The sequence below is a fragment of the Streptopelia decaocto genome (assembly GCF_964273445.1).
Source record: "Streptopelia decaocto genome assembly, chromosome: 3".
Classification (NCBI taxonomy): Eukaryota; Metazoa; Chordata; class Aves; order Columbiformes; family Columbidae; genus Streptopelia; species Streptopelia decaocto.
Genome location: NC_138656.1, coordinates 104,429,883 through 104,454,230, shown reverse-complemented (window position 1 = coordinate 104,454,230; position 24,348 = coordinate 104,429,883). Strand labels below are relative to the sequence as shown.

The following is a 24,348-nucleotide window of genomic DNA, read 5'->3' as shown; positions in this document are numbered from 1 at the left end:
GCAGTCACATTAACAAGCTTTTGTAGCTGCTATTCAGAACCATATGGAACCAGCAAATCTGCCAAGAAGTGTCTCACAGTTCTGCTTGAGAAAGCTGAGTATGATAAGAACAGAGGCAGGTTTATCAGTTACTCAGTAGGAAAGAGGAACAAACAAATTAGGTGTCAGTGCAGAGCAGCGTAACAGATTGCTTCTCTGTTTGAAAGAACCAGGAGAATGAGAAAAGAAACAGACTGCTCTTTGTTGCTATAATAGCTAGGGGAAGGTGTTACTTCACATTAAGATTGTTACTAACAGTAATAAACCAAACGCTCCTCCTCTTTCTTTGCAAAGATGTGGGTATCGTCCTTGTTTGACAGAACTGACTCCTGTCTTTACAATAGGTATAGCTCCCTACTCCTTTCCAGATTCTATCACAGTGAACTTACGACATTTATCAGCCAGAGGCTGGTGCAAAAGCCAAGGTTCAGGGACAGTTCACAGGGAAAAGTTGTTGTATTCCCCCAAAAGGTGAGTCCAGTGAATCAGGAGTGCTCGCACTGCACTTCATCCTGGGCTTTGCTAGTCAGCTGCGGTGTGTTCACATTTCATATATAGCAATTGGTAGGCTATTAAATAAAAATATTGTTAGTTTCTCTGTTAACAGGCACTTAATGTTAACTGATATGTTAGAGGTAGTTCAGCATGTTTATTATTTAACTTTACTAGCCTTTAATTGCAAAATGTGGCAGCTCTGAATCCACACTTTCTTCTCCTGTCCTGCCTAAGCGTGTATTCAACAAGTTTTACTCCCTTTAATCATTACCTGTTTCATGATCAGGTGTTTACTAGGGACAGTTAATAGGTTTATTTTAAAAGTTGTCCTTCAAGTCCTAAAATACCAGATTTCTCCACAGGAAATTACGTGAAACTTCACCCAAGTTTTACAGAACTTGGGAATAAGTCATTGCGTGTGACCATAGGGGAAAACTGGAGGGGGAGATGGCAGGATGAAGAGTATGTGGCTGGAATTATTAGTACTTATTTTACTTAGCTTAACTAAAAAAAAGGCTGAGTGGGAATGTGGTATCTACAGGGGAATTGGGGCAAGATGCACGAGAAAGGTAAAAAAGGTTTTTAATGTAAAGAATGAAATTGGCAGGAACCGCCTTGGCTATGTTCTTTAGAACCAGGAGGTCTAAAGAAAATGAAGGTTGCAGAAGCTGAACTGTGTACTCTGGTGTGTAACTTTCCAGAGACCGTGGCCTCAGTGGAGGTGATTGGAAGGTGGCAACTGAGATACGAAGCTACACACAGGCTGAACTGAGCCCATCTTGGCTTGGCAGCAAATAAAAGTGTGAGCAAGGGTGACAGTTCAGTCAAAGGAAGGAGGGGTGAAGACCTACTGAAGTATTTTTAATTGAAGACTTAAATAAAACTGAACCCAAACTCATGTGGGTTTCGGATTTTTTTTTAATACCTTTGATATTCCATTGTTTGAGCAGAATTTTATGAGTAAAAGAAGACTTGGCATAGAAAACTGAGTCATTTTATAGTAGTTCCACTTGATATTAGTTGTTATTAAGACTCCTGAAATATGTCATTTTGTATATTCTTACTTCTCCTAAAACATACCTGATTAGCAAGTATTTGAAAATGGCTTACTGTAGAGAAACTTTCAACAGAAACATTCTGGCTTTCATTTACTCCAGCACTATATTTACAGAATGGCTTGGTAGAATAGTGTGTTTGCCTTGTTCAAACAAGCAGTCTGAAGTTGCATGGGATTGAGGGGGTGGATTCATTTACTTAAATTCTGCTTAAATTCCTAACTTCTTAAATTCCTGTGCTGGGTGAAGCGCCCTATCCTAAAAGGCAGGGATTTCAACTGACTGCTGTTGAAGTTGATGGGCGTTTTGAATAGTTCAAAGATACTTGACCAAACTGTAGCGTTTAAATTCATCCTATGAATTTTGTAGAAGTGCAACCAACACTTTAAGACAGCTCTCAAAGTTTATTCCTAAGCTAACTTACTATTATCTCTTTTTTCAGATAAGAAACAATATTAGACACTATTTTGTTGAATCTCCTGCTGTTAAACTATGTTATGATTTTATAACATGGATGGCAACTCAACTAGCAATAAGTTACACAGTTGTGCCATTTGTACTGCTCTCTGTAAAACCCTCTTTCACCTTTTACAGGTAAGCACATTCTACCTGTTTCCTTTTTCTTTAACTTGGAATAGAAGTATTTTCTGTGGCATAAGATTTCTGAAGCTCTTTTAGTGATAACTATAAGATTGATTTGTTAGCCGAGCAAACTGCATTTCTGTTCTAGTGCTCAAAAATAGTTTCTGTTGTGTGTGAGAAACCATAAAGTGCTCTCATTTTCCTGTCATAATAGGCTTATTTTTCCTGGGGCAGGGGAAGAGACAAACAAACAAAAGCACTCACCATAAACAAAAACAGAGGGCACCTTTGAGATTCTTGTACATCCAGGAACTGTTTTATGGCAAGATTAGATAATGACTTCCCAAAAGTTAACTTGTGAAAAGAAGCTGAAAGGCGACTTGTCTTCATTTACATCTCTGTTACAGCCCTAAGCAATGTGAGGGAAACTTCATTTCTGATTTCCCCCTTATGACTGCTCTTAAAGGAATTATAAATGTCTTTCTGTCTTATTGTATGCAAGTAGGTTTTTACAGTTTATTCCTTAAGCATCCTGTAAGAGTGATCAGAGTTTTACTGAATTATTATTTTTGTTTCTTTTTTAGTTCCTGCTATTTCTGTCTTCATATTGCCAGCATCCTGGTGTTGTTGGTATTTCCATTGAAAAGAACTCAAAAAGGAAGTAAAAAGCATGAAAGTGTCCAGCCTCTGTGGTCCAGAAAACTAGAAGAAGAAAATCTTTTGCAAAAGAACAGTTATTCCACAACAAATAATAGTTTTGGTCAGAAACAAGAAGTAACCTGCAGATATCAAGCATTAAAACAGTGATTGAGGAAATACTATGATGAATATATTTTGTATGTTTTCAGAAACCCATTTTAGCACCTTTTAAAGGGGTTTGTATTTGTTTGCAAAGATGTTTAGTAAGAAAAGAATGCATTACCTAGGAAAATCACATACAATAGCAAGACTGGAAACAAAACAAATTAACCCCTCCCATGCCATGTCCCTGTGGGTCACGCCTTATATGAAGATATTACCATTATTTCAATGGGCACTCAGGACTTGCAGCGTATGTCCATAGGGTCATATGTGTGCCCTTTGCTGAATGTACGTTGTGTATCCCAAGGCACTGATGGGGCGGAATAAAATTGTGTCAATCTAGGATTAACAAATGGAAATGAATTTTTCCAAACTAATGACTTGCCTTAAACCCTCTATTTACTGAAATATTGTTTCTAAGTGGATGTTTTCAAGTTTGATTTTATGTGGAAAGCATATTTGAAATATATAATACTATACGCTATAAAGAAGAAAAATATAGGAAATGTGAAGTCATTAGAAGGCTTTTGAATCTTTAAAAGGGAATTGCAATAAGCATCTCAGTATTTGGAGGGTTTTCTTAAAGTATCTCAAACTATTACAGTACATTACAGAACTGTAAACATTACTGATGCCAAATTATAGTTAGGTTTCTTTGATAAAGAGTATAATGACACATAGCCCTTCTGAATGGATTAAAAAAAAGTAAAACACCTGAAGGTTCACCTTTTCCAGGGCTTCATAGCTCTAATGTAGGTTTCTTTTACTTTAAAGTACCTAAAAAAAATGAAACACTGCCAGGTGGGCTTTGCAGCCAGCGAAGGAAAGACAGCAGTGGGACACAGAAGACAATGTGCAAGCACCAGGATTTCAATGAAAGTGTGTTTTTACCCTCAAATACCAGAAACACTTGTTCTAGAATAGAACTGTTTTACAACAGAAGATTTTTAATACTTAAGTATTTAATACTTAAAGTTGTTTTGATTTCCCAGGCATAAGGTAGATAGTTAATGTTGCTTTCAGTACAAAATAGCAAAATTACCTTGAGCTCTAGTGCATAGGTAGCCAAATGTGAAATTGCTATCAGAACCAATTTCTGTATGCTTGATAATTGATGGCCCTTTATCCCAAGAAGTAGATGAGTTTAAGAAAAAGCTTTTTCTTTAAATTAGAATTTTAGATGCAATGTTCACACCATATTTGTGGGTAACACAGTGAAAGAAAGAAATCCTTCAGAATATTTGACTTACTGAATTCTGGAAGTGTGTCAACGGAATAATGCAGTGGTTGTATCTATTCCAGACTATTTATTGTGACGATGGTCCCTGCTAGAGTACTACCGTTAAAGGGCTACATTTTAATTGCTTATATTCTGTATTTTCGTGTAATTTTTTTAAGTAAACACAAACTGTTTATCCACATGCGTTTTTTTAGCTTTAAAACTGACACAAAATACTACCAGAGAAAAATAATGCAGCTTGTTGATTAATAACCTAGAAATGAATGAGAAAAATTTTGTCATAATATTTTGAACGTTAAATTTTTCATCAAATAATCTGGCACTGGTGGGGTGAATATTCTTAGTACCAGAAGTGCAACGACGGTCCTCAGCTTTGGGGATAGTACCATGCAAAAACAGTCTCCATACTTTTGACTTTCTCTAAAGAACCAGATCTAAGTAAGGTCAGAGCTGTTTCCTTGCTGTGATAGTTCTGTGTCTGGCCTTGGGCTCCTTGCCTAAAACCCCAGGAGGTTAACCTACATTTTCATACACGTAGGTTAGTAGTAATTAACCTACACAGTTAGAAAGGGGGAACCAAATCTGGAAGTGGATGAGTTTGTTTAGATGGGCAAGGATGTTTGTTGTATTATCTTAAAAAAAAAAAAAAAAGTGACACCTAAATCCTTACTTTGATTACCCAAGTAGACCTCCCTTTACCATGGGGCTGTGGTTGTCACCTGCCTCTTTGGAATGGCATTAGGGTTTCTTCTGTTGTTTATACATAAGGGCACACTAGTTCCTTATGTTTGATTATCCTTATTAGATACAGAATCAGGAAAGACATTTTTCCACCTCCTGTTCTTGAAGAGATATTTACATAAATTAGAATTGCACATTTCTGGGTGGGCAAGTAGAATTAGGGTTGATTCTTTCAGCATTTGTTGCTGTGGAACTTAAATTCATCTTGTTGGTGCAGTCTACGTATCCACCCAAACAAGCACTTTTGGATGCCAGTACAACATCTAATGTGCCATTTTCCCCATTAATGTTCTGGTACTCTTGTTTTCTTGTTTTGGCATCTGTGCCCATATGTGCGATGGAGGCTTCCTATTTCTTCATTATGAAATATAAAAACAGTTGTAAGCACTCCCAGAAGATCAGCATGCTTAGGATAATGCAGACTGGTACTTCAGTGTGAGTGAATTCACAGAGAGAGTTTTCTTCAGAGCTTTTGTATATGGGGAAGTTATAACAGGTAAGAAAATACGTACAGGCTTTAGTCAAGCACAAGTGGTAAGATATGGGTTTCAAAACTGGACGTGACTGGTGTCTGCGTGCAGTACAATTACTTTCTTCTTTATGATCTCAACCCCTTAAATAATTGCAACACAAGAAGATTATGACAGTTAATTAGTTCTGCACATAATTTATTTTTAAGTGTAATGTCCTAGAATTTGCCCTTTAAATGTCATTGCTCAATATGAAAGTACTTGAACCAAAATCTGCTCTTAATGCAAATGAATTGTCTTGGGGACTATGGAAAGAGGTTTTTTTGTTTTAATTGGCAGCGCTCTGATTTTAGTCAAACTGGGGTTTTGTAGTTGTTGCTTTCCTTCTGCTTTACTAGTTTTCTGCCTTGCTATCACACTGAATCCTTTTTATCCACTCAGTCAGAAAGTCAAGAGCAGCCAGCCCCGACGCTTTAGGTAATTTTTAGGTTTTACACATATTTTATAATACTGAATTTGAAAGGATGGCGGCAATTTAGTATTGCTCTTGCTGAAAAAAAAAGAGTAGAAAGTAAATTTCCTAGGAATGTTTTGGGCATGAAGGAAACATGGCTTTGAGTGTTCTTTCACTTACTAACTAATGTATATCCAAGAGGTAAAAGTGTTTTCAGTATTGCAGATCAGCACACTATGAAAAGTAAATACAACATATCATTCATAATTTTATGGTGCTTTGCAGATATTTGCCTATTGTGAACAATTCATTCAGGCACTTAATGAGTAAATGTTAGTTAGTCAGTGTAGTCACCCTGATAGTAACTATTTGCTTGCTTAAGCTTTTTTTAACCTTTATGATTCTGTATTAATGAAAGAGATATATATATATTGTATTTAAATAATACTTCCAGTGGTGCCTACTACTGTTGTAATTGGGAAGGCTTTACAGTTACAGATATGCCCTTCTTATTCAGGAAGCTAATTCTTCCACGGCCATTCCTTCAGTTGACATGCAGATGAGATTTCAGTAATAGGTGACATTTTAAAATATATTACCATGTAAAAATATTGGTATGCATTTCAATATGCTCTTGATAACAAATCATACATTAGTGAGAAGAATTTATGAAGAGATCTTTGTGTATTCCCTGCTCTACACTGACTTGCGGTATGAGTTTTACCACTATATTATTTATTAGAAGAATTTTACACTTAAATAACTCATTCTGTTCCCCCTGTGGGCATAAGCAATATGACTATAAATGCTATGGCTGTGTGACAGGATGCACACTAGGTAGTTGTGCCTCTGTTGACAGAATTGATTTGGTTAGTGGTAAAATGCCCTCTGAGGCAGAGGAGACCTTTATGAAATCCTCACCTCCGGTCAAATTCATATCAAAAGTTATGTTAACAGAGCCTGAATTTTTCTCTCAGAAGCTTTGCAAACAAATTGTTAACAATTTGTTTAAATACATGGTCAAATATGTCCTTGTGTTTGCCTGTAAATGTGTCATTGTTGCTTACATGTGAACTTTCACATGCTCAACTTTATAAGTTGGCTTTGAATGACAAAGAAATTTAAAAGCACAATTTACAAAAATTTAGGCCTTCATTTCCATTATCCTTAAGTCTTTCACTTTGTAATTCTCATTGAATTCTCAAATCAGGTTTGAGAGTTTTTCGTTTCAAATGAAAATTTTGAAATATTGCCATTTATGCTGAAAAGTGATCAGTGTTAGAAAAACAGATGGAAACAAATGTAAGGATTTTAACACAATGCAGGCTCTATGTATAAAAAAACACATTGATTCTGTGCTGATTCATTACAGCATGTCATTACATGATTAGCCTTTATGTATTTATTTAGGTCCAGTAATACTCAGAAGACCACTTGGGAGTCTTTTTAAATTTCCCATTACAAAAATCAGTTGGCTGTAAGTACTTGAACAAGTGCTTAAATGCTCTGCTGAGTTAAGTATCTAAGCAGATACTCTCTCATTGGATGACCAGACCTATCTGGATCTAAGCTAGTTGGCACTGTTGGTCTTGACCCTCTTCATAGTGATGGTTGAAAAGCTGTCTGAGAAGAAGTGTCTGGTAGGATTGTGTCCTGTCAGTGGCTGGGAGGGTTTGCCACAGGATCCCCCATGCAGAGCTTGACAGAGGGTCTACTTGCTTGTGACCCAGGCTGCAGTTGCTCTATGTTAGACCTACATGGATTTTTGATGTGTTTGCTGTCTTAACCTGGACATTTTGCAAACACCGTGAAATCCAGGCATCCGTGAAGTCACCATGCAAGGTCAGAACTGCAAATATTGCAACAGTTCCTTATGACAGTTAAAACTAAACAAAAGAAAACCCCACTAATTCCTTAAAAACCTGTTTGGAGATGAGTTTTTAGTATGTTTTTTACAAAAGCTATCAACTATAAGAATTTTCATCCCATTAAATAATATTTAGACCATAACTTTGCTCACTTTAGCTATACAAGTGTGCAAAAGAAGATTTTTCCACTTCATCATCTTCTGTATATTAGCTATGTGTCCAGTGACTTAGGCCTGGTTTTGGTTTTAGACGTTTTTAGATTACCTAAATCCATGTGCATATCCATATGAGCATTGTGTAAATGTTATGAATTGACAAACTGTAGTTACTTATAGTGTGCATAAATATACTTAAAATAGGGCATATCAATATTTATGTAAGGCCAGTGTTGAGCCCCCCAATTGTGTAGTAAATCTGCTGAAGGCTGTTGGGCTCTGTTCTCAGAGTATTAAGCTTTCTGCTTCCTAAAGTGAAAACAGAATCTGTTCGTTACACTTTCAAGTGAAAAGTAAAGGGCTTCATCCGCCCAGTTGCAAAACCAACCCTTCTGCTGAAGGCTACGAATACAAAATATGACTTCAGATATATGACTGAAATTTGAGTTAGGGCCACTTTCGGAGGAAAGTTTTCCTATTAATAGTGACTCAGTCCAGCACCTTATTCCAAACAAACCTCTTGGCAAAAGAGACCTCTGCACAATCTTCCTTCCTTCTGTCCTCTGAAGAAGTACCCCAAGCTGGCTTTTCCTTTAGGTTTCACAACAATATGTCATATAAACAGACAGCTGTGGTCTGTGGTCTCAGATTAGGCTTCCAAATGTGAAGATGTAATCTGAAACAAAAAATAAGAGAATCAGCGTGCCTAGAGACAGACCGGTCATCAGAATAGCGCCAGAAGATGTATTAAAGGTGCAACAACCTTTTGTCATGATAAGTTAAGGAGTATTTGCCTACGCGTATTTTGCCTTTCTATGTGTTTATCAATTCTCTTTACATCATTTCTTTGTACGTTCTTTTGTCCAGTGGTGTTTGCTATTTCTATGAAGAATCTTCTGATGTGTCTTACTGTGACAAAGGTGTCAAAAATGATACAATAGTAATTAGGTAGTTATTCTTAAATCCCAGACCTCAGATGTGTTCTAGATCAGTTAGAAGAGAACATTCAAAATGTATTGAATGAAAAATAGTGTAAGATGGGTAAATATAGAGTTATTTGAAGATGTTGTAATAAGTTATTCAATTTAAGAATTTAAAATATGAAACTTTGTTCTTTCCTGCCTTGGTTACACATTCAAGGGAATAGTTATACCTCAATGCAGAAGTAGTTATGCCTCCAACTACCCATATGTTAAGGTGAGAAAGCACCCCTAAAAGTGGATAGCTACAGTATTCCTAAATTTGCCTTTCCTGGTTCAGATTATAATGCATTGTTGGTGAGTTTCATTTTTATTATTGCAAAATATATATTTTTTAAAAAGGTGTTATTTTTCAACAGATCCATAAACTAAGTGTTAGTGTATGGTAAAATTAAAATACCACTGTTAGTTACACTGTGATTGTGATATTTTAATAATTACTGATTTCTAATTTGTCTCAGCAGTGCTGCAGAAGCAGCATGCTCTTATGTTTTAAAGGTGTTTTTAACTTGCCTATAAATGTTTTTTTCTAATTTGTGTCTTTAAATCTGATTAAACTGTAGTTTAAAAAAAGTGAAGTTGTTATTCTAAATTCTTTGGTGTCTGTCTGGCTTTAATGAGGGCTAAAGAACAAACTTATTTTAATGCAGCTTCTCCTTTACTGTATAGATTACTAAACATAACAGTGCATGCATTTACACTATGTTAGCTGGAGTATTCTGTTTCAAAATTGCTTTTATCCCATTTGTTGTCTAGAGCTTATATACAAATACATGCATATAATTATTTCCAGTAGAGCTGGTAAACAGAATTTCAAGTCTAGCTTCTTGTTGCTTGGGAAAGGTGCTTAAGCAGCTTTAAAGTATCCATGTCAAAGCATATTGCTGCCTCGTGCCCTATCTCTAAATATGACAGCTCAGATGTTGTTAGTTTGATACATGGAAACTACATAACTAACAAATCAAAATCGATGCTTTGAAGAAGCTGCTTATTTAATTGATAATTTCAGAGAAGCAGAAACAAATGTGTGCCATACATGTGCATTTTTTTCCTTTTTGAAACTTGAGTACTAGAGCTCCAGTACGGCAGTTTCTGTTGGCTGGTGACAGGAACGCGGCTGAGACTCCGTGACCTGCAAGTTCCTCACCATGTGCATTTAGGTTGTTACAGAAAATAAGGGACATTATATGTCACTACTAAACAAAGGCTGTTTCCATTGCTTCCTGTCTCATACTGGAGCTTTTACTCTCTTGTCTTGTTCTGGTATTAATTCTGCTTCAGTACAAACTTTGTTAAGCCCATGCAACTTTGTAAAGATATCTTTACAATTATCTGTTTCTGCAAATGGCCCCACCCTAGAGGAGTACTGGAATGTGTGTGTTGGTCTCTTGAAAGACCCTGCTGTATTAATGAATTTTTAAGTCTTGTGTGTTTAGAATTCTCTTTTAGCAAGCTGTGTTGTGGAGCCTAAAAATACTTCCCATTTCAACATAAAGGACTACAGATGTGGTTTTATTAATTTTCATAGAAGCTCTGGTGGTTTTTGTCATTTCAACCAGATGCTATCTAACTGCCATGAAAATCACCTTCTCAAATGTGCATTCACAATGGTGTGGGTCAGTAGTATGAAAAGGATGTTAATGAACTGCATTTAGTGAAAAACTTACTTGAACAGAGTAAGGTAAAAGCCTTCTGTTGCTACTTCAGGATGTTAATACTTGATTAATATGATTATTCTTATAACAGAGATTTTTAACTCTGCTCTTGTAAGGTACTGCACAGAAAGAATCCTGATTAAGAACATCCTGGAGCCAGCAGATATTTTCCTGTGCCTATAATTAACTGAATTCCATCTGAGTAACTTCCTGATAACATGCAGGGTGTTTTGGTCCAGAATACAGAAGTAGTTCTAGGGGAAGGTGTCTTCAACCGATTTAGTAGATTAGAGCTGGAGACCTGTACCCTTGGCAAGGTTTGCCAGTGCATCTTACAGATCTTCCTAGGACAGTCATATGTGGTACCAAAAGAGTGATTTCTTTGTTGGGTTTATTAATTATCTCTCCAAATAAATAAACTCTAGCAGTAAAGGGACTCTCTGCACTTTTATTCTAGTTATCCTGCTGTCATAAGAAATTTAAATACAAGTCGAGCATGAGCTGAAAAGAAAAACACTCTTGTATTACACATGCATAAAGCAATGTTTTCCCAGTGATTTCCTGATGGGATACCTAAATTACTTGCTTGGTAATTTAATAACTTACTTCATTGGAAAGAATTCCACACCAGCTTTCATTTTGCTTGAAACAGGTTTGCCTTTGTATCAAATCCTCCTGGTTTACCGCCCATTGCCTACTTTACCATTTAGGCTGATAAACCGTAAGTGGCGTGTCTGCCTGTGTGCTCTACTCCATAACAGCATCTCCTCATAGTAACTGTCTGTCAGATGGCAAAAATATACATTTTGCATTATCAGGATTTTTATCAATTTAAGTTGAGGAAATTGGAGGAAGGAAAGAAAACAGTTTTAAATATTATAGTAATTACAATCAGTAGAATAATAATTAAAGCACAGCAATAATCTTCAGTTTATATTTGTGTTGGATAGATGTCGAAAACTGAAATAGTGGGGCAATTCCGTATCTGAGACAAGCTTGGTTACTGCGACAGTTAAACTTTTCAGTTGTTTAAAAAGATTAAAAATCATACATCTGTTATGAGGGCAGCTAAACAAAAAGGGTAAGAATTACTTGAAAGTGATGTGGGTTTTTTTTTTTCTCCCTCCTCCCCCCCTTTATTTTTTTCTTACTAAATTTTATCCCTAATTTTGCAGCATTGAACATGGGGGCTATGGCCCTTTGTTACTGTCCCCGGTTTAAGCCAGTCTCTGTGGGCTCTGGGGGAGATGTTATTACTGTAGTCATTAGAGATCATCTCTCATCCAGTTACCCAAAGGAATTAAATAAAGCAGCATTCTGGTATCGCGGATTTGGGCTGTGCTGAAGATGGAAGTGACCTGTTCTGGTCACTGGATGCACTTGATCACCACACAGAGCACATGCTGAGGGGTCACAGACGCTTCGGCCATGGCAGCGCTGGCCGCTGCTCAACGTCAGGCCTTGTGGCAAGGTTTTTTTTTCCTCCCGTGTTTACCAGTTGCAGTCCTCACCACACTTGTTTTATCTATCAGACGGCAACTGTTAATAAAAACTGCCCCCCTTTTCTTTCAGAAAGCAGCCCCGGGTGAATGCTGAGGCGCTCTGGTTCGGGCGCTCCCCACGGCTGTGCCGCCGCCCGGACCCGCTCAGTCAGCGCCTCCTCCCGCCGCGGTGACTCGCTGCCGGGCAGGGTTGTTTGTGTTTTTTTGTTTAATTCCCGTTATTAGCTGTTTATACACGGTAATTAGCGCGCCGGCCCTCAGGGCTTCCCGGCGCGCTGACAGGGCCCGGCCGCGGCCGCCCTGCCCCACGGCGGTGCCGCCCCAGCCCACGTGACCAGCCGGGTGGGGAAGAGGGCGGAGCGACACAAGATGGCCGCCGCCGCCGCCCTGAGGAAATGAGGAGCGCTCGGCGTTGCTCCCTCCTTGTCAGTGCTCCGGCCGGGTTTGGGGAGCCGCCCGCAGGGGCCGAGTCCCGCCGGCTGTGAGGTGAGTGGTGAGGGGAAGGCGGGAAGCGGGGACAGCGCGGGTCGGGCGCGGAAGGACAGGGGAAGGGCACGGGGGAGGGGGCGCTCCCGCTTGCAAACAAAGGGCGCCGCGGGGCCCCCGTCGCCGGTGCCGCCTGGGAGCGGCGGGGCGAGGGGACGCGCTGCGGGAGGGGGATTAATGGCCAGGGGCGGCGTGTTGGCCAGGCCCTAGACCGGGCTGGATGTTGTCGGGGCCGCTCCGCCCGGCCCGTCCCACCCCGGGGGCTCCGGCAGCGCCGGGCGGGCAGGGCCATAGGTCGTGGGTGGCGGGGACACCTCACCGGGCATCGAACCGGCCGTGGGGGCCGCAGGCACGGCCCGGTACCTCTGTCCGCTCCGCCCCGGGGGTGCGGGAGCCTTTTGTACCTGTTGGGGAGACAAACAGGAGCTGGAGCCGGCGGAAGAGTCTGGTGTCATGTCCAAGGTGGAGAATCACGGAGTGGTTGAGACTGGAAGGGACCCGGCCCAGCCCCTGCTCCAGCAGGGTCACCCGGACTGTGTTGTCCGCGTCCATGTCCAGGTGGCGTTTGGGCATCTCCAAGGGTGGAGAATCAACCTCTGGGCAACCTGCGCCAGCGCTGGGTCACCCTCACAGTCACAAAGTGTTTCCAGCTGCTCAGGCAGCACCTCCTGGGTTTCAGTCTGTGCCCATCGCCTCTGGTCCTGTCACCGGGCACGGCTGAAGAAGTTGACTTCGAGTAGTGAAATCCCATAAGGGCAGGGCTTTGCTACTTCTTGTACATGCTAAAAAATTAGTCCGGGAAACTGTTTTCTGGTCTGTAACTTTTGATGAAGGACTGATGCTGAAGTAATACAGTAATATGTTTTTTGCTGGAAAAGTGTTTGAAGTATGGGAGTAATCTGACACATCCTCCTCTCTCCTCCCCATCCCTGTTCAAATAGTAAAGAAATGGAAAAATTAAAAGGAGGTTTTTATCAGGCCAGAATACATAAAAAACCCACATATTTGTCTATTGAATAAATGTTTATTCTTTGTTCTGAAATGGTGGCTATTTAAAGTAACTTCATGATAAAGAAATTAAAATTACTTTAAATTCTTTGTGACAGTAGCTTCCTAAAAGTGGCTTCAATTATTTTTAAATCTTTTAACAAAAAAAAAAAAAATCTTCATCACAACTGACTTTTTCTGTAAGCAGAAATACTCCAGAAGTTAGATTTTGTCATACACCTTGTGGCCGTGACTAACAAACCCTCAATCTTATGATACAGAGAAATGTGTTTGCTTTGTGAGACAGTATAAGATAGTGGTGTAGATTTTCTTGCTGCAGTTTTGTGTTTTGTACAGATTTTGACAGAACTGATTTATATTGGTTGGTATAATGTCTTGAAAAGCTTACTGTTGATATCTGTTTCTGTTTACTTTCATTTGAAATATTTGAAACCTGACATTATATTTTGTAGGACTGTGTGTTTTGTATTTTGTACAGGAGTTAAATTTTTCCTCTTGGAATTCATATATTCATTGGCAATATTTAAATTCTATCTTAAAGGTAGTTTCTCTGATAAAGCTTAAATCCCATTGTAGACACTTCAAAAAACCTTTCTTTTAACTAATTGTTTTAACCCGGACAGAACATAGACGTGTCTGATAGTTGCTATCAGATGACAACGGTGGCTTTTTGTTTAAATACGTGTTTGCATCTTTCCAGTATTGTGGATGTAATTTCTCGTCTCAATTGTTTTATTAAAAAAAATAGAAATACTACAATATTTGGAAATGGCAGTTGCATTGAGTGCCTGAAATGGAAAAAAAATTACTTGCATATCTCCAGTTTTCTGTATTTCTTACAATGTATTGTAGTAATGGTTACATCTGTAGTGACCTCCTTTTGTGCAAACTTTTTTTTGTTCTGTCTGTTACAGGTTTAAAAATAAGAATGTCTGTGTCTCTAGTTATCTTTTTGTGTCTTTTAATGTTTTCTAGTTGCACTTATTAGTTCTTTGATACAAAGTAACAAAGAATCATGTAATCTATTAGAATGTTTTTCATCTGGATTACAGGAGTTTGAGTAAAAGAAGTAGAATAAATGTTCCCAGGTAAATAAGGAAAAGCTGAAAATCATTGGAAGATCGTTAGTCATAATTGAACTTCAGGTGTTAGAGATGTGGGTGCAAGATACTTACAGAAACTTAGATTTATTATTTCTTTCTGCTGCTGAATACCAGAAATTAATATTTTAGAGACTTATTTCAACTGTTTTGAAAGTTTGTTCTTTAACCAGAATCTTGCTTGACTCAGTCCCTACTGAAATATAATAGTTAAAAATATTTACTGTTTCATGTAATGCCTGGCTTGTGATATCTTAATGTTTATGCAGTATGTCCATTTAGCAAGTAATTACAATAAAGTGTCATAAAGGATGGGTAATGCTTGTATTAGTGAGATTCCATGCAGCATGAGTAACGGCGATGTTCCAACTTGTTTTTCTGTTTTCGTGCCATCATAAAGTGTAACAATGTGTAAGAATATGAAACCAACTTATAGTAGTCTCATTATTATATGTCCAAATCTTCTCTATTCCACATTTCTTTAAATTCTAATTGGAAAAGATGGTATTTCCAGTCCTTAAGGGCTAAAAACTGCGTCTTTCCGTATCTGATTTGTAGACGCCCAGATATCAGCAGTACTGTAGTTATTTCCCTTTACAGTTAACTGAAAGATCTGCCACAGCATTGTGTGTTGGGAAGGTGACTTCGGTATCTGGAAACAGAAGGAAACGCATTATAAAGAGGGCAACAATTTTTTTCATCATATGATAGAAAATATGAATTTTATCATGTCACTACAACCTTTACTTATTGAAAACAAATCAAGAAGATAAAGTATTATCAATAACACTAGTGTTTGACCAATTTTGCTATTTATTCATAAATGATCAGAGCTCACACACACAACTGAAAAAAAAATATGGAGGAGAGCTACAAAAAAATGGTGCTATTTGGAAAATTTGGTGTGTAATAGTGGGTTATTTGTATGTACTTAGAAACTGATACAAGATTCTGACAATACATTAAATATCTGCAGATTTGAGTTATCTGGACCTCTGCAGTCAGTATTGATGCAGTTGAAAGAAACAAAAGTTTTATACATCAGCAAATTTTTGCAGTCTTTCCAAAACACTGATAACGTGTGTTTCAGCTCAAGAGGAGCACCTTACAAAACCAGGTTAATCCTTGTGTAAATGTTACCTTCACCTGAGCAGTTGTGCTCTTAATATATCTTTTCATAGTTGTTGCTGGGCTGTTAGTCTTATAAAATACCAGCGTTTGCTGCTTGAGGGCATTGTGAGATTTCCAAGCCTGGAAGTTTGGATTGTGGATGAAGAGCTGGTTTGTGGACTGGGAATTGGTTTATGTTGGTGGAAAACAAAACAAAACAGCATTAATCCACATTGGAAATGGGATCAGTGTCTAAATGGGCTCTGGTTTTAATTGAAAGGTTTGCTATAGATTATAAAAATACTTCTACTGAGTTAAACAACAAAGTAAATACTGTTAACTGAGCAATTAAGGGCTCTATATGTTTTCGGTGGTCTTGAATTGTGCTGGTTTTGCACTAGATTTATGAAAATAGGCGGGGATTAAGCTCATCCTTTATTTTGGTAAAGGATAAGATGTTGAGGTGTGTGGTGGGTTTTTGTGTGTGTTTGGTTTTATGTGTGATTTGTTTGTTTGTTCTAGGTGGCATGCGTTGGGGGGGGTGGTTTGTTTTTTCCCCCACATGCATGAATATACATTTCAGGAACTTTTTCTGTTGGAGGGGCCAGAGCCACAGAGCCACTTATGTAGGTAAAGACTGTACCTCAAAGTCTTGGTTTGATGCATTTCATTTAAAAGAAATCTTAAGCTTTGGAGGAAACCACACCTTATTATCCAGAACCAACATGAACTTTGAGTACAGAGCTTAATTTTAATAACATAATAGCATCAACCTTAATTAATGAAAAGGTGAACTGGCTGTGGCTGTGCTCAATTTATAATGACTTGCTGTCATGACTGAAAGCATGGTGAATTGACTTCAGCCTTATTTCAGGCATGTTTGGTGGGGGGGGGGATAAAAAAATCCTAACAACCATCACCTTTTTAATGTATATTTGGTGGCAGGGTGGTGGGTTTTTTCGATTTGTTTGTTTGTTTGCTTGGGGTGTTGTGTGTTTGGTTTTTTGTTTTTGTTTTGGAGTGTGGGTTTTTTTTTTTTTTCCCTTTATTTGCTGTGTTTGTTTAAGGATGAGAAGAATACTAATGCATAGATTAACCTGGTGAATTCAGATTGCATTTTAAATGGAAATTTCAGTTACTGACTGTCTAAACAGTGCTTTCCTAAAGCCCTCCAGTGATGTTAATCTTTTGGATGCCCTAAGAAGCTTGTCTGGAAAGTGGCAAATGAAAGCATGAGGATATAAAATTCATCATTATAATATTTGATTTTGTTGTTCTTGTTTTTATGAAATAGACTGTTATTAATTCTAAGAAGGGGGTATTACATGACAGTGAAGTATAGGTGACAAATAATACTAATATACTTGGAGATGGTTCACACCTGCAAAGCTTTTGTTATTTTAGAAAAGTAACATTAACATGGACTTTATAAATGCAGCTCTAGATTTGTTCCTTAGCTTCAGGTATTTTGCTGTTAGTCAAAGGTTTAAGTTGCCTCTAAGGACTCAGATCTACATTAAGGCAGGACGTGCTCTCTCTCGATAACTGGGAGTTCAAGTCATGATTTCTGAAGCAGGATATTTATCTACAGTGCAGCAGGGCTGCCTTGGGCTTTTTGAAATACGGCTGTGGGGAACATCAAGGGAAGAACCTCACTTTGAGGAGGAAGTGATGCTGAATACTTTTTTCCTTTTCACACTAGCCAAGAATTAATTGGTGAAATTTTGATAGTAACCACAGAGTATAATTCATTTGGTGAGACACTGTAGTCATGTTTTGCTTATGATTTTTAATACAATTTTCAGTTTAGTATCTGGTATGGAAAATAGGATGGGAGTTTAAGGTACAGCTACAGGAGAGAAGCTGGGACACTGCACAGGGAGCTGAGAAAATGTCAGTGGGAGCAGTGGAGCTAGTGGCAAGTCACAGTTTGTGCATTTTTGTTGGAATATGTAAAAAAATGTGGTAGGAATTCAGGTGCCTGCATGTGAAAGTCTAATGTTGTTTTAGGTGCCCAACAATATTCCAGACACTGCATAGGGCTGTGAGATCCTGGCGCAGGCCGTAAGGGAGGCGTGCTGCTCTGGGCTGCCAGGCTAGATGCTGACTTTTCTGGTATTTTTGTTTCTGAAATGGCAGTAGGAGCCTGTGTGTGGGCACTGAGTCACTACAATCACTGTTTCTTTTCAACTTCTCATATTTGGTGTTATTTGGGTTTTTTTAAGTTTGCAACCTCTCAATTAGCTCTTCCTCCTACTGAAAAAAATAACGACAATTATATGACACCACCATTGTACTGTTCACCCCCCTTTGCAGGCTGGTACTCTAACTGTATGGTAAACATGACAGACCTTTTGTGTCCTTAGTTTATTTATAACTTGTAGGAGAGACTGGCTATTTGTACAGTGCCCAGTAAAATTGTTGCTGGGCTTTGTATTTGAAATATTTTTTTTAAACTGATTTTAGGTTTGGGTTTTAAATAACATCTGAATGATACAATTTGATTTGTGTATTTTTGATGGTATGTGGACGTTTGGAGTATGAAGAATTCAGATGCCTAAATGCTCTTTGTAATTTGTCCCTCAGCCTCAGTGCAACCTCAGTTTTAAGCCCAAGTCTAACAGTGAGATTCATAGTCCCTCCTTTTTCACTCTTCTCCCTCTCATGTTCTCTTGCTTACATACTTAAAATATGTAGTTTATGATTTCCATTGTTTTTAGACATTTGTGTGTGCCTAAAGTTCTACGTGTACCCAGAGCTGCTGTCATGTTAACTGAACTGGGCTTGTTGGCTTCTTTGCTGACATTTTTACACTCAAGGCATTTCTGTATGTGGGTCACCTGATGGCTGTGGTGCTATAGGTGAGCTCAGGTTGTGTCTAACATATCTCGACAGCAGTGTGTTTATCTATATGTACTTAATTGCTGAGGGAGAAAGGATGGTGTAATACTGTTAACAATCCGTGCAAGCAATTTAAGGCAGAGCTAGATTGTTTGTTTTATTTATATCTCTAAATCTAAACTAACTTATCCATGCTAAGTGTAGTGAAGATCCAGCTGGCTTCCTCTTGTCACTTCTTGGCTAATGTTCCGCTTCAGTTGGGAGTGCAGAAAAATTCACTGGCTGCTCTTATGTGAAAATAAAAGTTAGAACCATTGCCTGGGAATGCCACTGGTCTTTGGCTTCTTCCTGGTGGGGAACAGCCTGACCATTGGGATGTAGCTAACACTAAGCTGGATTTTCTTCTGTGCTGTTATGCTGCATGCAAGAAAAATCCCGAAAGCGAGCAATCATGTCATCTGCTGGTGAGGAGAAAGGTGGTATGGGGTGGGTGGTGTCTTGTGTTTAGCCCCACAACTTGTTCTTTATCCTGTGAAACTTGATTTAGGTGCAGTGAATAATTCAGCCCCTGCAGCCATATTTAGATAAATGTGGTGCAGTTTTACTGCTCTTTATCTGAACAGCTCTTTTAGAAAGCTTAAACAATTCTTAATGGACTGCCTTAACAAAGAAAAACCTTTCCTGTCTTACATACTAGAGGTTAAAAACACATGATCAGTCAACAGAAGCTACATTAAGTTTGACTGGCAAGTTAACAACGTGCCATCACGTGCAGGCATGTCTGGGTAAAGGTGGTGATAACTGATTTAATAAATGCTGTTTCTCAGAGTTCCATAAGGCTGCAAATTCATGCTGCTGAATAGTCTCAATGTTCTGCTTATGTATATAAAGCATAAGGGTTGTATTGTAAATAAGTAGCGTATATGAAGTATGTAAAATACACAGGTATTTCTATAATGTTATATATGCAGAAGAATATGCAAATGAATGACTACTATGCATTCAATTCAAAATACATATGTAGACAATACCTAAAAATCGGAATAATTTATGTAATTTTCTAAGACCTAGAAAAATTAAGCAATTGGCTTTTCCTTGAAGTTTATTGCAGTTCAATGCCCATGTCTCCACAATATTTTGTTGAGAATGGTGGGTATTAGTACCCAACCAATAACTTGTTGGCATGTACAATTCCTGCTTTTTAATGTTCAAGTTAACTCTCATAGCCTTTACTTATGCTTTGTTTTTCTTTTCCTTTTCTGAAACACAGATAACTTTATTATAGAAGCATTTTAAATACTGTACAAAGATGGCAAGTCTGATGAGTCAGAGTCTGTTGACCTATGTAGAAGAAGGAAATGTTCCTGCTCTGAAAGCGCTTCTTGAGAAGTGCAGGGATGTAGATGAGAGAAACGAGGTAAGATGATTTTTTTTTGAAAGGTCGTTTTCATATTTCAGCTTGTTAGCTACAGAATGAATAATAGTGAGATCACACTGGTTATTTAAGATACAAATTTCAGTTTTATTTTCAACTGATTCCTTACCTTTGCACAGACCAAACACACAGGGTTCAGTCTCTGTCAGCACCTCATCACTTTTAATTGTATTTGTTTTCTGAGTGTTCTGAGCTGGAACTGCAGCTCTGTTCTTACTTTGTGGATGGAGATTATATCTGTATTTATGCGGCTAGGAATTTTCTTTGTTCACAAATTCAGCTGCATGTGCATTCTTGCCCTGTCCATTTTGGGGTGAAACCGGGGATAACAACTCTTGTCTCACATCCTGGTTTCCAAGCAGGAGAAACTTTGTTATGTGATCTGAATAAGAGCGTATATTGCAATTTGCTCTGAGCAGGTGCTCATGTGGATGACAACAGATGTATCCAAAAGGTAAGTGTAGACTTAACAAGGAGTATTAAATGACTTTACCAGAATTACACAAGAAGTCTTGCTACCCAGTAGGATGTTGAAATGTGGATTATTTGGAGTCCTGGGATAGTGTGGTAATCATTAGCTGCTGCTTTGCCATCTCATTTAGTCTGATTTGAGCGTATCACCACCAGCAAGTTAAGCAAATGTGTGGTCATTATACTGCACTAAAGCTTCCCAAGAGTTTCCTGGGAGGTTTTGATTCATGCAAATGTTCGTTGCTAGTGAATGTCCACATTGGTTTGCACAATGTTTAAAATTCAGGTTACCTCGATACACAATTATGTCTTTTGTGTATTTTACAGATAAGCTTAGATGATTTGACTAATTTAATCTTCTATAGTAGATTTTCTGGTTTGTAGGCACATGGATTTTTCTTTCATCTGAATGTACAGCTTACATATTTTTTAATATTTTTTTTTTTTTTTTTTTAGTTCTGATTTCCTAAACAGTGCTGTAGAACTGGAACCTTGTTGATTTAAACAGCGTATTCAGAGAATCAGATTTATAGAAAAATTCGGAATAGAAGAATCCTCTGGAGGTCACTGGATTCAGTCTCCTCCTAATTGCAGGGCTAACTTCATAGTTACATCGGGTTGCTCAGGGACTTACCCGATCAAAATCTGAAAACCTTCAAGCATGTAAATCCTGCAGCCTCTCTGGGCAATGCTCCAGTGCTTAAATATTCTTTGTTTCAAAACATTTTCCTTATGTTTCATTGGATTATCCTTTGCTGTATCTTGTGACTGTCGTTTTTTGTCTTTTTGCTGTGCATCTCTGAGAAGAATCTGCCTTTGTCTTCTAAGAATCTTCTTCCCTTTAGGTAGTGTGAGGCTGATGTTTCTCCTCTTAATCTTCTGTTTCCAGCCTGAAAAAATCCAGCTTTTAGTTTCTGCTTCCATGTCTTCTACTCCTGTCTCATAACCACCTGAGTGACCCTGTTGCTGCACACTGCAGTTTGTTGATCTCTCTGTTGGGATTCTCACTGTTAGGAGTCCAACCTGGGGGACTGTATTCTAGGTTCAGCCTCGCCTGTGTTGAGCAGAGGGCCAGTTGTGCTCTTGCTTATGCAGACCAGGATTTACTTTGCCTTCCTTGCCTCAGGGTGCACAGCTGACTCCTGGTCCTCATTGCCCATTGGAACCATGTGCCCATTTCTGCAGTGTGGGGTCCCCAGTCAGGACTGTTGTATGGAGTCAGCCCATCCCAGACTCTGCGTTTGCCTTGTTGAACTGCAGGAGAGTTGTCAGCCCGTTTCTCCAGCCTGTTTGATTCCTTCTGAACAGCATCCCCATTCTCAAGCATAATGACCGCTCTGCCGAGTTTGGGGCAGTCCGTCTGCTTGCTATGAGCACGTTCTGTTTCATGGTTCTGGCTGTTGATGAAGATGCTGTGATGTTAGCCCCAAATCAAACCCTCTCGACTGAGCACTAGTTACTGTGAACAGTTGACCTTTACCCATTGAGTTTGACAGTCCAAGCAGTTTTTTACTCGCCTTGTAGCATATGGAAAACTGACTTTGCAATTAATTTTTTTTAAAGTAAATCTGAGAAAATGCCTGTTCTATTGCATTAATTTTTTTAAAACCTGCCTAAGATGGAAACAGTATTTTTGGCAAGAAATTGTAGAATGCAAGATATTACTCAAAACCAGAAAACATAATGCAAATGTGAAAACCATCTACATAATTTAGCCTTACTGTAGTTATTAGATCTGGTTTCACTTAGGACAGTTTTCTGTCTTGTCAGCACATTCACTTCGTGTTGTGTATGCACATATGCTGAGGTAGTTGAGAGAATTTTTAAGTTTCAAAGCATACACATGAACCTCACTACCTGGCATGCAGTGTATCTGAGAAGAGGAATAGTCTCTTCCTTCTGCTGGTAATTCCTCTCAACAACATGTCTGAGATCTGACAGTCTGTGTTAACTTTATCAGCAATGTCGCTGCCTTCACCTTCTTTTCTAAATTTTTCTTCTCTTCTTAGTGAGACTAAGTGCACTCCTGGCTTTCAGTAGCTGCCTTTTTTGCAGAGATCAGTTCCCTGATAGCTGATTTTTCAGTCTTCTAGTATATTGCATTGGAGAAGGTAATTTCTGGAGACATGTATGGTTTGCATCCGTTTTAAACCCATGGTGTGGTGAGACTGTTTATATGTATCAATAATAGGAGTTTTGTTTAAGTGTTTGCTCTGCATTGGAATTTACTGGCATTGAGTGCAATTCTGTTTCCAGTTTTGAACCTGCCAAGACATCTTTTCTCGGGTAAAGACAAAATACCAGAACAGGAGCTCGAGTGCCAGCAGAGTTGGCATTGCTGGCAAGCTGAGGTTTGTTAGTACCAGGACCTCCTGGGCTGCAGTGACTTGTCCAGTGTTGGGATCACCCACGTTATTACCAACCCATTATATTTGGACTGTGATCAGTGCCCGGAAAAGCTGGGATGTTCCAGTCAACTTGTGTATGGATGGCTTTGTTGGAGGAGCACTGGCAGTTCCAGTTAAGTGGAGCAAGTCTCAGTCTCTTTGCCATTCCCCTGCATGTCCTTTCTCCCTGTGCATTCTCTCTCTAATACCAGATGCCTTGATTACTTAACAGCTAATGATAGATGCTTGACTTGTGTGATACATTTTGATCCTAAAAACCTACAATTTCCTTTGATGTGCCTTTCCTTTTACTCTTGATACTGAAGTACCTTCTGCATCTTCAATTCAGAGTCTTCTGTTCTCTCATGGACTACAGGAGAGAGCTAATCTGTACGATATCACTACTGAATGACTTACCTAAAAAGGTACAGGTGTGTCCCTTTATAATTTGGATATTCCAATACCTAGGCTTAGCTGTGGTGTACAGATAAACAGTACTTGATGCGCTTGTGAGAAATACGAGCATTTAGTTCTTCTGGAGTTTCTAGACTCTTGGACAAATTTTGAGTTAACTTGGATGCCACAGGCACAGTAGTTAAGTAGTTACCTTTTGTTTCTTTGGTGAAATCTCCATGATCTGCTAAAAAATTGAAGCTATATTTGAGAATCTCCTAGCAAGAAGGGAATGATGTTTTCATTGCTACAATAGAAAAGTTTTACATCTGTCTGAGAATACCAGAGCCTCTCTGCAACTGCATGGGGCACTCCCAGCCTCTCTTCACAAAGACCTTGATACAGAAACCTGGACACCTACACCCGGTATGATGAGGTTCCTGTTCACTCATTTCTCTGGCCTGTCGACATCCCTCTGGATGGCAGCACAAGCATCTGGTGCATCAGCTGCTCCTCTCAATTTGTTATGAGCTGTGAAGTTGCTGGGAGTGCACTCAGTCCCATTGCCCAGGCCCTTACTGAAGGGGTTAAACCCCTGTGGTGCTGCACTAGTGACTGGCCTCCAGCTGGATGTGGTGCCACTTGTCACAGCCTTAGGTATTGGGTTATATCCTGTCACTAGTAATATTGTTGCTTATCCATAATGTCATAGGGAAGATTCTGTGAAGACCAGTTAGAGAATAACTGATGGACCAGAAAGCTTTTTTGAAAGAATCAGTGCTTTATTTTATTTTTTTTTTTATTTTAACATAGAGAGTGGAAAGAACTCATCAAATATCTTTATTAATCTTACTGTTTATGATTTTACTAATAAAGATTAGTGACCTTACCATATTCGGATTTTATTTTTATTCTTTTCAGGGAGATTGCTGGTATATAATTTCTAACATGTAGCTTCTGTATTATTTATAGACTAGGTAATTTGTGGTTTTTTATGTAGTACAGAGAAAAGACACAAGAAAGGTCAGGAAAAATTATCTTAATTTGTTAAATTTGTTGAGATAACAGATTACTGTCAAA

The 24,348-nt window shown here is 38.7% G+C and overlaps 2 protein-coding genes across 6 annotated transcripts in view; both read left to right on the top strand.

Annotated features, from left to right (window-relative positions):
• Positions 1–9,447, top strand: part of MBOAT2 (membrane bound glycerophospholipid O-acyltransferase 2) — a 99,054-nt gene extending 89,607 nt beyond the window's left edge. Inside the window, exons 12-14 of one of the 3 annotated variants that reach the window (XR_014183741.1) lie at positions 2,032–2,183; positions 2,756–5,900; positions 6,395–9,447. Coding sequence is in view for 2 of the 3 variants with exons in the window: in XM_082049414.1 (XP_081905540.1) it covers positions 2,032–2,183; positions 2,756–2,978 (375 nt within the window). In the remaining variant the exon portion in view is untranslated. Of the gene's footprint in view, positions 1–2,031; positions 2,184–2,405; positions 2,518–2,755 lie in introns of those variants that run through there. The other 2 variants (XM_082049414.1, XM_082049415.1) reach the window with 2 other exon arrangements.
• Positions 9,448–12,387: 2,940 nt separating this feature from the next.
• Positions 12,388–24,348, top strand: part of KIDINS220 (kinase D interacting substrate 220) — a 75,129-nt gene continuing 63,168 nt past the window's right edge. For all 3 annotated transcript variants that reach the window (XM_082047547.1, XM_082047546.1, XM_082047545.1), the window contains exons 1-2: positions 12,388–12,523; positions 19,853–19,999. In XM_082047547.1, the coding sequence (XP_081903673.1) occupies positions 19,892–19,999 (108 nt within the window). In that variant the 5' untranslated portion in view covers positions 12,388–12,523; positions 19,853–19,891. The remainder of the gene's footprint in view (positions 12,524–19,852; positions 20,000–24,348) is intronic.